Source organism: Prosopis cineraria, unplaced genomic scaffold (genome assembly GCF_029017545.1).
Source record: "Prosopis cineraria cultivar Desert tree isolate PC_DT_omini unplaced genomic scaffold, ASM2901754v1 PC1, whole genome shotgun sequence".
Taxonomy (NCBI): Eukaryota; Viridiplantae; Streptophyta; class Magnoliopsida; order Fabales; family Fabaceae; genus Prosopis; species Prosopis cineraria.
Window position 1 is genome coordinate 37,878,550 of NW_026555332.1, and position 12,168 is coordinate 37,890,717.

Consider the following 12,168-nt stretch of genomic DNA (forward strand, 5'->3'; position numbering starts at 1 on the left):
TATATAATTAAAATTTTTTACCGTTTTTAAAATCACCAATTTGATTAATAGAACTCATAGAGAATAAAGAAAGTATAACAACTATTATAAAGAGACAAGATATTTTTAGATATTAGTTGTAAATGTAAAATTATAGATAGAGTCTTATAAATAGGACTAGGGAGCCATATTGTAATAAATAATCTCTTTAGTGAAAATTTGAAAATAGTTCTAATGTTAAGAGATCATTTAAAAGATAATTATATTTTAAATAAAGCGAGAGAATAATGCATCTTTAAAAAATCTCAAAAAGAAGTAAAGAAAAACTTGCTCAAGCTGGAAAACCACAGACCAGTTATTTCAGAGAAAAGGAGGAAAGTTAAAATGGGAAAATCCTTACTAGAGACACACGTGCACTCCATTGCATTACCTTCTCATCATGGCCTGATAATGGTTCTCAACGACATACTTAATATTTTTAACTGCCACTTAAAATTTTGAAGTATTTATATATATATATATATATGGAGCAAAACTAAACCTAAATTATATCCATATATATTATATATAATATTGGTGAAGTGCATATTATTTTTAAAAAGAAGATGGGAGGTGTTGGAAATGCCTAAGGCAGGAATATGAATTGGATATCAGGACGGCACTCATAGAGAGATCAGTTCACTGGTGTCTGATATGTATATCATCCATAGCTTCTTGCTTTAAAATCGATAGAAATTGCTATATATTTATTCTGTTGGCTGTAGCAATGATTGGTTCATAGTTGATACTTGTGTACTATCTGCTCTGATGGTTAAACCAGGCACATTATATTTTCCCTCTTGTTTAAGTGGCCAGGCTCATCTAATTATTAGTTTCTGGAAAACAGAGACAAGGAAAGGTGTCTAAATATATACATATACATATATATATATATAACTCTTGGTGGCAAATAATTAAGTTAATTGTATGCTTGAATTAATGAGGATTTGGATTTTTTAAATTTGAGCCAAATATTTTATTTAAATACCAAACAATTCATGATAAATTTGGATTTACTTCAAATCCATTTCTTATTATAATTCATTTGTACTTCTAAATTTTATCTATATTCCAATTCCAATCATTTCAAATCTCTAATTTTTTTAAGTCTTTACTATTAATGTTTATGTGATTTTGATATTTGGTTCTTATTTGTATCATTGTTGGAAACATAAAGGTAAACTTATTATTTTCAATTTTTCATTTTTATTTCAAATGTCAACTTATCTCTTTTCTTCATTTAAAATTTTTTAACTTATCCAAACAAAGTATTTTAATTACATGAATTTTAAATATGAAATTTGAAATGCAAGATTTTAAATTTTAAATTTAAATTTAAATTCATAAATCCAAAAGCTATCTTAAATTAAGTTGTCATTATATGGGGATGACGTTTTTTGACTTCTCCCTATTTGGTTGTAAAAAAATTTTAGACTCTTAAGACTATAAGAAGCCAAATATATATACACATCAAGAAGTGAACTCTTCTGTGTACGATCTTTTTTAAACAGTTAGTCTGTCTAACTCCTATGAGTTAAATGGTTCAAGTCAAAAGAACTCATTTTTATTTACTTTTACTTTTTTCTAAACTTATCCCACTTGAGAAAATGTTTTTTTTTTGAGATATTCTATTTAATTCAACCCATATTCCGGGTTCCAGCCTTGTTTTATTAAAAAAAAATGTCGTAAGATTAATCATGTTGTTCATAAATTGAGAGAATTATATATATATATATATATATATATAACATTAATATTTTCATGAATCATGATGGTTTAAACACTTACGAAAGACATTCCTAACTATTCAGAGGAATCGTCACCTTTGTAGCGCAGTTTTTAACTCTCTCTTTTTTTTTAAATAAAATTTAGACCTTGTGATTTTTAATTTTAATATATCTAATTTAAGATAAATAAAGTATAACACATATATAATTATAGCAATGAATATTTTTGGGGTCAATCCACACCACTGATCTGTATAAAAAGGCACGTACGATATTGGGTCCAAGCATAAGTAGAGAGAATCTGCACGCAGGAAAAAATGTGGTGTGCTGGTGGTGGAGGGAGGCTCCAAGTCTTGCTTTTCCAAACGACCTTTCTAAAAATAGAAACTTGTCTCTAATCAAATACCATTCCTCCTCCACATTCCCAAACCAGAGGAGTACGGAGAGAGGAAGAACAAACTACCATTTCGTTCCTCTCTTCTCCATCTTCTTCATTACCATCATCATGGCTGCTTCCTCCAATTATTTTCCCATCTTCCTCCTCCTCCTCGCCGCCTTCTCCGTCTCCTCCCTCGTTTTGGCTGATCCGGATCTCGGCGGACTCCTCAACAGCCTCTCTCAAGGATCTGTGGCTTCTCTTCATGAATCCATGCAGTGCATGCAGAAACTGCTTCCCTGCAAAACCTACCTCAACGTCTCCGCCACCGAACCGCCCCCGGACACCTGCTGCTCCGCCTTGCAGGAGACCGTCACCGACGACTTCGAGTGCCTCTGCCGCTTCTATAACGATCCTCAGATCCTTCCTACCTTGAACATCACAAGGCATGATGCTCTCCAGCTTCCCAAGGCCTGTAATGTCCGTCTTCGCCTTTCCAAATGCAAACATGGTGCGATCATCTTCCTTTTGTTTCTCTTTATATATATATATATATATATCTAATATCAATAATGTTGTTTGATAACATATTATATGTAGGGAGAGAATTCAATTTTCAAGAATTAAAACAAACATATATGCAAAATTTTAGAAATGCGGTTGTGTTGTACATACATGTGCTATTGTTTATAGGTTTTTCATTCACAGAATTTGCTTTTAATTTTTATGGCTATTTGCATATGTTTTTTTTTTCCTTATCTTTTAATTGACAACAAGAGGTAATAGGAGAACTGGAGAAAGGTATCCTGGAAATGGATCGAGCGGATTATGCTTTTTATCAATGCAGAAGCTTTTTTTTTTTAAGAAAAAATTAACATTGAAATTTGAAGTTGTTGATGCTCTTGTACTGAATCTATGCCTTTGTGTTCATTTTACCTTATAATTAATATATCAAATTAACTTAACATTATCCTGAAGAAGCTAACTTTGTCAATTACATCAATGGAAATCGATGGATCATAAATAGTACGCTATGAATGGTATAATTGTATTTCATAGAATGCTAGGAATGAATCGTACATATTATTTGAATCTCGGTGAATTTAGATTTTGAATTTAAAATTTCATATAATTTAAAATTCATATATTTAGAATTATTTATTTAGGTAATTCATCATTTTAAATAAGAAAAAACATAACTTTGAGTCTATATACTTTATTCGAGTTTTATTGTAGGTTTTTACACTCTTTTTTTATATTCCAGGTCTTTATATTTTTATTTTTTAGTGTTTTAAATTCTTATAACATCACTTATAGAGAAATCTAGAACACCAAAAAACAAACTGTAAAAACTTAAAAATTTTTAAAAAAAATGTAGGGGCCCAAACTTATGTTTTTCCTTTAAACAGTTAGAGTGTATGGAGACTTAAAATTATGAAGGAAAATTATAATAAAATATGGATTTGGATCCAAATGATGTATGGTTCAAACGCATGATGAATAAATTAAGAATAATCTTCCATTGCAGAAGCAAGTTCTCCAAGTCCAAATCCATCAACTCCTATTCCAATTGATAAGGCTACAACAGATGCAGCAGCTGCAGCACTTGTAGCAGCAGAGAAGTCCAGTAAGACAGCTTTTTCTTCTTTTTCTCTCTTACAATTTACATGATATATATTTTCTGTTATACATATATATATGAATTACAATGTGCACACTTTGAGCTTGCCTCTTTTTGTCTGTGTGATTGAAGTGTCAGGTGCTAATGCCAGCAAAGACGAGCTTGCCACTTCTAGTGGCACAAGAAGTTCAACCAAAACAACCACTTGTTTCAGTGTTCTTCTTGCAGTCTTCGCTTCATTATTCATGAACTTTCTCCTTTTTTCTGCATAAAATTTTACCATTGGATCAAAATCTGTTTGAGATCCGGCTTTGCTTCACAAATTCATGTTACTCTGATTGTGTATATACTACATGAGGATTATCTGACAATAATAAAAACTTTTATATATCTCGACACATTAACACACTTGCACACCGTCATTGTTTTAAGTCTCTTATTTCGCTCCTGCTTCCATGCAAATAGCAAGCTATTGATTGCTATATTTATTATTATAATAATGCATCACAATTTATAAGAATGTCCTATCTTTTTGAGAAGTTTAGCTTGATAAAAAACTGCATGTTTCTTTGTCTTTAATAAATTAAATACTCGGAAGAGCAAAGGGAAGTCTCTTTGCTTACTTGAAAAGGACTTTTTGCTTGCAGTTTTCAATGGGTTTGGTTACATCTTGAGGCAAGATCGTAGCATATAAAAACATGTATTGGTCAAAATGTTTTTTATTTTAAAAAGTCACGCGTGAAGACAAAACATTCCACTAGCACCTTAAATCTGAATCTTGTTGACTTTTAAAATGTAATTTTGATGCGTTGTTAAAAACAGGCATGTAAAGACGTAGTGTCAGATGCACATATGTGGTGTGGCGAGTTACACAGAAATATATAGCATTGCCGAGTTCACGCTTCTCGTCCCACATCGGCTAATAAAAAGGGCGAGAGTTACGAGACTGCGTATAAAAGGAATACTTGTGAAGCGTTGAAACTCATCTTTGCGCTTGGGGCAATGACGCAGCTAGTGAGGTTCTAACCGAGGCGCGTCTATTGCTGGTTGAAAACTATTTCCAAACCCCCTCTTGGGCCTGGGTTTGGCCCAGGCTCTTGAGAATTTCTGGAAGGGCTCCCTCCGGGGTAAAGCCCTACAATAATCAGTCTAAGCTTTATGATGGGTTCCACCAGTTTAGTGTTTTCTTCGTTAAAATAGTAACATATATGTGTTGCCCGACTGGAGTATGTTGTTTTATTTCTCTTCCTGAGTAAATGTTTTTGCTCTTCGGTAGGATCCACAAGCCTTTTTGAGAGTTCTCGGTTTTCTCCAATGAAATCAAAAAACTGACATTTGACATTTTATAATTACTACAAAATTTTTCAAAATTATTATTATAATATTATATAAAAAATAAATAAATTTAAAATTTGACTTGTACTGTTTATAATCGGTAAGAATCAAGTTTTAATAGTTTAAATTATTTATTTATTTCTTATGTAATATTATGATAATTGTTTTATAAACTAATTAAATCTCAACCATGATGAGGAGAAGAAAATGAGAGAGCAATCAAGAAGCTAAAAAGGAGAAGGATGAGAAGGGGTTGAATTTCCACGGCTAAAGGAGTAAAAATTAAACAACTATATTTTCAAATTCTGAGCATTTTAATTTAGTTTTGATATCACTGTTGGAAATAAAAAACAATAGTCCAGAAACGAGGAGAAAACAAATGGACATAAGTGTGTTATTGTTGTGCAAGTGCCGGAAAATGGTGCTGCCCGAAAGGAAAGAGCCATGCGGAAATTGTGATACATTCCCTGAGTAGAAACAAATCATTGTAGAAGATTATTTCGAGATACAAGGATCTCTTTCCGTCTGCAATGACAGTTTCTGTTTTTCTTACCATTGGGGTTGTGATCTATCTCGGCTTCTTCGATGGTCAAGACCACTACTCTGTAAGGTTTTTAGAATTCATTTTTTTCCGCCATTCATCGTCTATTGATCAGGATGATTTTTTTTTTTTTTTGCTGTTCTTCCATTATTTCATTGGTTTTTTGTGTTCTAAAAGTTTCTTTTTCTTTATGAACAATTTCAGCAATAAAATTTTGTGAAATGTTGTTTTCACTTTATCTTGACTCATAATGAAAAGGAGACGAGAAAGGGGCTGAAATAATTGGAAGGAATATTATGAATTCTAATCAATTAAAGTTATCTTTTTTATAGTTAAATTAAAGAAAACGTCCATTTTTTTAAAAAAAATAAGGCTTAATATGTAATTTTTAACAAATTTTGCTCTCTCCCTCTCTCTCTCCCCCATATTTTCCTTTGAGAAAAATTGCACATTATACCTCATTTTTTTTTAAAAAGTGCACTAATTTTAATTATTTAAGATTCAGAATGAACTAAATAAGAGTTTAGAGTTTAAATTACCCTTAAATCTAGTTTAGAATTCAAATTGCATGTTAACCCTTTCATATTTTGATAATGTTGATTAATTTTTTTACTTTTAATATTGTCAAAAATTTCTTTCTTTGTAAATAACCGAACAACCATTCAACAATTCATTTTCTATACGATTTCACTTCTAATTTTTAATTATATTCATGATTGGAAAAGCTCTTTCAACTATTATAGTTGCAACTAATAATATTAAAGCTAATTCTAAAAGCATACACACCAATGGATATACAATATATTTTCTGGAATCCGTAAGTTTCATAGTAAGTTTTAGGTTCATCTTACTGGATTGTGATTATGCGAAGAGCTATTTAGGGATTTTGTTTTTCTCACCTGTTGAATTGAAGGGAAGGGTGAAGAGAGGGAAAAAACAAAAGCTTGATACCATTAAGCATATTAAAAAAATACATTAATTATATCTTAAAATATTAAAAATAATTTAGGGGTTATTTGAAACTTTTTTATTTTATTATTATGAGAACTGATATTTTATAAAACATGTTTTAAAAATAAAAATAATAAAAATAAGTATTTTTTTTTCATTTTTCCTTATCCTCCAGAATAATAATTTGAAAACACCTAAAAGTTATTTTTATTTTTCTGTTTTCTAGAATAACCTTTTATTTTTTTTGTTCTTCAAAATACTTTTTAAAAATATGTTACTAGATAGATTTTTTTTATTTTCTTGTTTTGTAAAATAAAAAAACTATTTTCAAAACAGATTTTCAAACAAACCCTTATATTTTTATATATTTAACTCCTTAAAAATATCTTAATTTTTAATGGAGAGAGTAATATATAGAATTTGCCTACGTATATGCATTTCTCTGAGTTTCATACAAGTTGTGTTATTTAATTTTGAATTTTAAATTGTTCACCTATAAAAATTATAAAAAATGATATTACTCATTTAAAAATTTGTGCAATGCACTGTATTATACTATAACATGCATAATAACTAATTAAGTTTTTATATTATACCGGCAAAGACGCAATTATAATCTTCCAACTTTATATTAGGTTTAAGTTTAAGAGATCAAATATATGTTATTGTTTATTATATCAAATATATTTATACATGCAAATATATGTGTGTGTAAAAATAACAACATATATAAATTGTTTAGAGCATACAGTATTTCAAGGCAAACCATCTTTCAAGCGCATCAACAATCCCGAACTAATCCACACACCACCTGGTACTCCAATTAAGGACAAAGTGGTTGGCTACGGATGCTTTTTCATACATAAAAGAGGAATCAAATCCTTATGTAAGAACCCGTCTTCCTTACAACAACAAATATATATATATATATAGCTCTCAGGGAGCCATTTCAATCTTTATTTTGATTTTTTTTTTTTGGGAACAAGTTATTTTTCGGTAAACCCTCCGCGGCGGAATCATAAGCCCGCTTTGCATCGAAACGGCGGGAAATTCCTTACAGATGATTCAGTCAAGATGGCGTTAGCCTCCACTGTCAAATCGCTAGCTAAGCTTCGACGCGGTGGCGCCGGCGGGACATTTTCTCGCTTTCTCGCTGCTAAGTGGTTCCCCCCACATTCACCCCCGATTTCGTCCTCCTCCTCTTCTTTCTGTTCCGCCGCTCCTGTTTCCCCTTCATCTGGTTTTCAACCATCGCCTTCCCCTTCTTCTGAAATACCAGGTATGGGTGCGTGTTCATCCGAATAATCCTTTCCATGGGCTTAATATTGCATTTTGCTATGCTGAAGTTGTCTGCTTGCAGAGCGTGAGCGTGTCAGAATTTTAAATTGCTTTACTTATTGGTCCTTCTATTTGTGAAAGGAAAATCCTCTAGGTTGTCAAAATGGTTTCTATTCCTACCTGGAGCAATCACATTTGGTCTAGGAACTTGGCAGATTTTCAGGAGAGAAGAGAAGGTGCCGACTTATTAAACTCATAATCCTTTCTCTATCATGAACACTTGAAGTTCACTTAATTGTTTACTCATTTTATCGCCGGCAACGTCGTAGAAGTAAATCTTGATATGGTGTACCTCGGCATTGAATTCATGATTTTTCTAGAGTCACTTTTCAATCAACAGTCGTTAAGGCTTAAGTGAATGTCTTGTTGATATTACAAGCTTGTGAAATGTTTAGAAGGAAGATAGAGATGTAGAAAACAGGTGGAGTGGGTAGAAGAAGAGTAAGTGGACTTCGTACATATTCCTACTCCTTGTATCAAACATTCTCTCACCCCAGTAAGTCCTTTAATTTTAAAGGATCCAAATTTGAACCAAGACAAGCTTTGTAATATTCATTGAGATAAGCTTGTGACTTAAGCATGGTGGAGATAAAGATATGCTAAACAACTCGATCAACAAAACTTGATGACCTTAAATTTGCTGTTCTTTTCTATAATTAAGAGTTTGGGATTTCTGTCAATCTCAAAAGTTTATTCCAGCTGTTGTAGCTGACATTTTGTATTAATCATTATTGATTGTCTTTTGGTACAAATTTTGGACATATCTATTTATTGATTTATTCCATCTCTGCCTTTAATTCAAGCACTATAATTTGTAATTTCATCAGCACACACATCAAGAATATTTTATCCTTATAAATTGTCCATTTTAACGTGTCTGTGTCAATAACTCAATGACACATTTATTCTGGTTCAAAGGGATCCGTAGGCTAATGTTTTGGATTATGCCTTTTTCAGTTCAAATGTCTTAAAGGAATCCATTAAAAAAATTATATTTTCAAATACATGGCAAATTATATTTTTAAATATTACATATGGGCGAGATGATTACCTTGCGCTTTTGAATGTATGTTCAAACTTTTGAAGTTTACTTTTCATGAAGTTATAAGATTCCAGATTCCATGTCTTAGTATTGGCCAAGAGGATTAACACTGAAAATGCCTTCCATCAATCGTTGATGATAGATAAAAATGCTGGATTATCGAGAGAAGAGATTGCAGATGGAGCCTTTAAAATTCACCAGTGCATCTCCATTGATGGAAGAATTAGATTCTCTAGAATTCAGGAAGGTGGTGTGCAAAGGAGTTTTTGATGAGAAAAAGTCAATCTACGTGGGTCCACGTTCAAGAAGCATTTCAGGAGTGACTGAAAACGGCTACTATCTTTTAACACCTCTTATGCCTGTTCCCAACTGTCCAGACAGGTAAGTCTTTTGTATTATATATGTAAAAGGTTGTTTGTTATGTAGAGTAGACTGGAATGAAAAGGAAAATTAAATAAAGCTATGGTTTTATAGATGAGAAATATCTTTTATACCTCTGAATAAAAAACGTAATAAAAAAGAAAGGGGTTACTAAATCTTTACAAAATTGATCAACATTGATTATGGAAGCGTTCACTTACTTAACATGTAGCCGTACTTTTAAGTTAAAATAAAATGCAACTGATTCTGCTTATGGATTAGCATAAAAATAACTTAATGAATGGACAGTTTTAGGAAATTAGTATTATTGAACATGGGATTTGGATTGCTATGCCTTTATAATCATATCATCATCTATGGAGAATTCTCATGTGAAAAATATTTTTAACACTACAATTTTGGCTGTTCATATGAGAAGTTCCATAACTAGCGTTTCTTTAGACTGCAATATTTTGAAAGTGTGTGGGGAGCAAATTACAATTATCCTGAATAGCCTTTAAGCTCTTGCTTCTAATGGAAGTTTATTCAAATAATTACATTAATCGTATTGTCCTCATTTCATCTACAAGAAACATCCATGGAAACCCACTGCCCTGGGTCAAATGTTTTCAAACTTTAGAGGGCTTGAACTGTAATTGACCCATGCACAATAGGTGATGAGGCTTTATATGTCTATTGTCGTTCCATTGACAACCTATCCATATTAAATTTTCTTATCTTGGCGAAGAAGAATTGATCATTTCTTTGGCTTGCTGCATGCCATATACATCGTTGTGGTTGTTGCATAATCTGCCTGATTTTTATCTTTTCTAAATTGTTTAATTTTCTTTCAGTGTGAGTTTTCCTGTTATAGTCAACAGAGGGTGGGTTCCTCGCAGTTGGAGAGATAAGTTCGTTGAAGCTTCTCAAGATAGTAAACAGTCTGAAGAAGCGCTTACCTCCCCATCAGGGGCTGCTGGAACAAAATCCTGGTGGAGATTTTGGTCTAAAAAACCTGATATCACTGAGGTGGTGTCATCTCTCTGGATCTAGGTTATCTTTTGTTACACGACAGCATCTTAGGAATGAGAAAAACATATTTTTAAATTAAACTATAGATGCTTTGCTTTATATCATACATGAATGTCCCGTCGCATGATGGGACTTGAATTCCTGCACGCCATGTATTGTTTGCTACAGATGATTATAAATTCAAACTAAATTTGGTGCAACATACAGGATCATTTCCCATCTGTCACACCTGTAGAAGTTGTTGGAGTAGTTCGTGAAAGTGAGAAACCAAGTATTTTTGTTCCAGCAAATGATCCCAAGTCTTCCCAATGGTTCTATGTTGATGTTCCAGGCATTGCCAATGCTTGTGGACTCCCAGAAAACACTATCTATATTGAAGATATTAATGAAAATGTCAATCCAAGTAATCCTTACCCTGTCCCAAAGGATGTCAATACCTTGATTCGAAGTTCAGTCATGCCTAGAGACCACCTCAATTATACAATGACATGGTATGCAGCATTCCTCCTTTTGTTTTGCAAAGGGATGCAGTCATTGTGTTTAATTAGAGTTTATTACTTTGATGATATTGAAGTTAGCCATTGTTGCATTGTTGATACCTATCTTTGTTTTACTCAAGCTGATGCTTGCTTTTGGGAGTAGACAAATATCGTCCGCCATGTTAGTAATGGTTTTTATAATTTTGGCACACAAGATCATAGGCTATGTAATATTAATGAATTGATAATGACAATGATACTCATTATATAATTGAAAGATCAAGCTTTATGGTTTTTCAGTGGCGATTAGTCTTGCAGTTTATTATAGATCAAGAATCGAAAGATCACATTTAATACGGAAATGGATTTTTTACATTTTCTTCTGGTAATGCATCCTTGTTCGGACTTATAGATCCACTGTACCTTCTAATCAAGTTTTTTGGAACAGGTATTCTCTTTCTGCAGCTGTTACATTTATGGCTTTCAAAAGACTAAGGCAGAAAAATAAGCGGAGATAGCATGATCGTGACCATAACTTCTTCCCGTGATCTGGCATGGCATCTCCATTGATTGATGTTTTAACCTTTTAGGTCAGATCTCAAGTGAACAGAATTTATTTCCAAGGAAGTTCCATCCAAGTGATATCTTCTGCGCCTAGAGTATGGCTCTCACCCTGAAAAGCTGATGATAAGATCATAACGTTTGAACCGTTATGTTTTGCTTTACGATATTAGGTGGATGGTGATTAGATATTCAGTGGCAAGAAAGCTCAGTTTTCGATCTGAAAATAAACTAATATTGCTTGTTTCAAGAGAATAAAGTATTACAATTGGGAGGCAGCTGAGGAATGAGTAGTTGAAACAGTCCCAATCTAACTACTTCATGTTCAATCTCTTCTAATAAGCTTTACTCACTTAGCTTTTAATGAGTGTCTCCATCTCCAGGGTTTGGCAATGGTTCATTTTTCATTCTCCTTGATAGCTGAATTCAGTGATCTGTATGTGCTGTGATTACATGATTCTGCTTGTCTCCTCCATAATTGGAGATCACAAACTTGTTGACTTAATTCTATACTGTAGATCGTCGTTGTTCCGTTATCCTTGTTCAGCGTATTATCACAAGGAAATAATGTACATTTAACTTAAAAAGTGACATGTTTCCGTCCATTTTAATCCCCCCATGGAACTTGCACATTCTTGTAAGAAGACAAGTTAGGTTCCACTACCCCTAGACCACGCTTGGGCTAGTGTGACCTGATATTCTCTTCCATTTAATGGAAGGGGGAAAAAATAGGGAAAATGGCAATGAGCCCGAGAGAAAAAATAACTTTAAGGTCAAAAACATGTAC

General features: G+C 32.6%; 2 protein-coding genes and 1 non-coding gene across 3 annotated transcripts; all 3 read left to right on the forward strand.

The window, feature by feature from the left end:
* Positions 1 to 2,054: 2,054 nt before the first annotated feature.
* LOC129303324 (non-specific lipid transfer protein GPI-anchored 3-like) lies at positions 2,055 to 4,281 on the forward strand. The gene is made up of 3 exons (XM_054942573.1): positions 2,055 to 2,632; positions 3,650 to 3,748; positions 3,875 to 4,281. Exons 1-3 carry the CDS (start codon positions 2,251 to 2,253, stop codon positions 4,012 to 4,014), a joined length of 621 nt encoding a protein of 206 aa, XP_054798548.1. The 5' UTR covers positions 2,055 to 2,250; the 3' UTR covers positions 4,015 to 4,281.
* A 445-nt stretch (positions 4,282 to 4,726) lies between these two features.
* LOC129296549 (U4 spliceosomal RNA) lies at positions 4,727 to 4,877 on the forward strand. The gene has a single exon (XR_008589831.1). It is a non-coding gene; the product is annotated as a U4 spliceosomal RNA (small nuclear RNA).
* A 2,451-nt stretch (positions 4,878 to 7,328) lies between these two features.
* On the forward strand, positions 7,329 to 11,917 carry LOC129314309 (surfeit locus protein 1). Its single transcript, XM_054957715.1, has 7 exons — positions 7,329 to 7,455; positions 7,556 to 7,848; positions 7,989 to 8,083; positions 9,092 to 9,330; positions 10,164 to 10,338; positions 10,549 to 10,832; positions 11,269 to 11,917. Exons 2-7 carry the CDS (start codon positions 7,644 to 7,646, stop codon positions 11,336 to 11,338), a joined length of 1,068 nt encoding a protein of 355 aa, XP_054813690.1. The 5' UTR covers positions 7,329 to 7,455; positions 7,556 to 7,643; the 3' UTR covers positions 11,339 to 11,917.
* Positions 11,918 to 12,168: the final 251 nt, after the last annotated feature.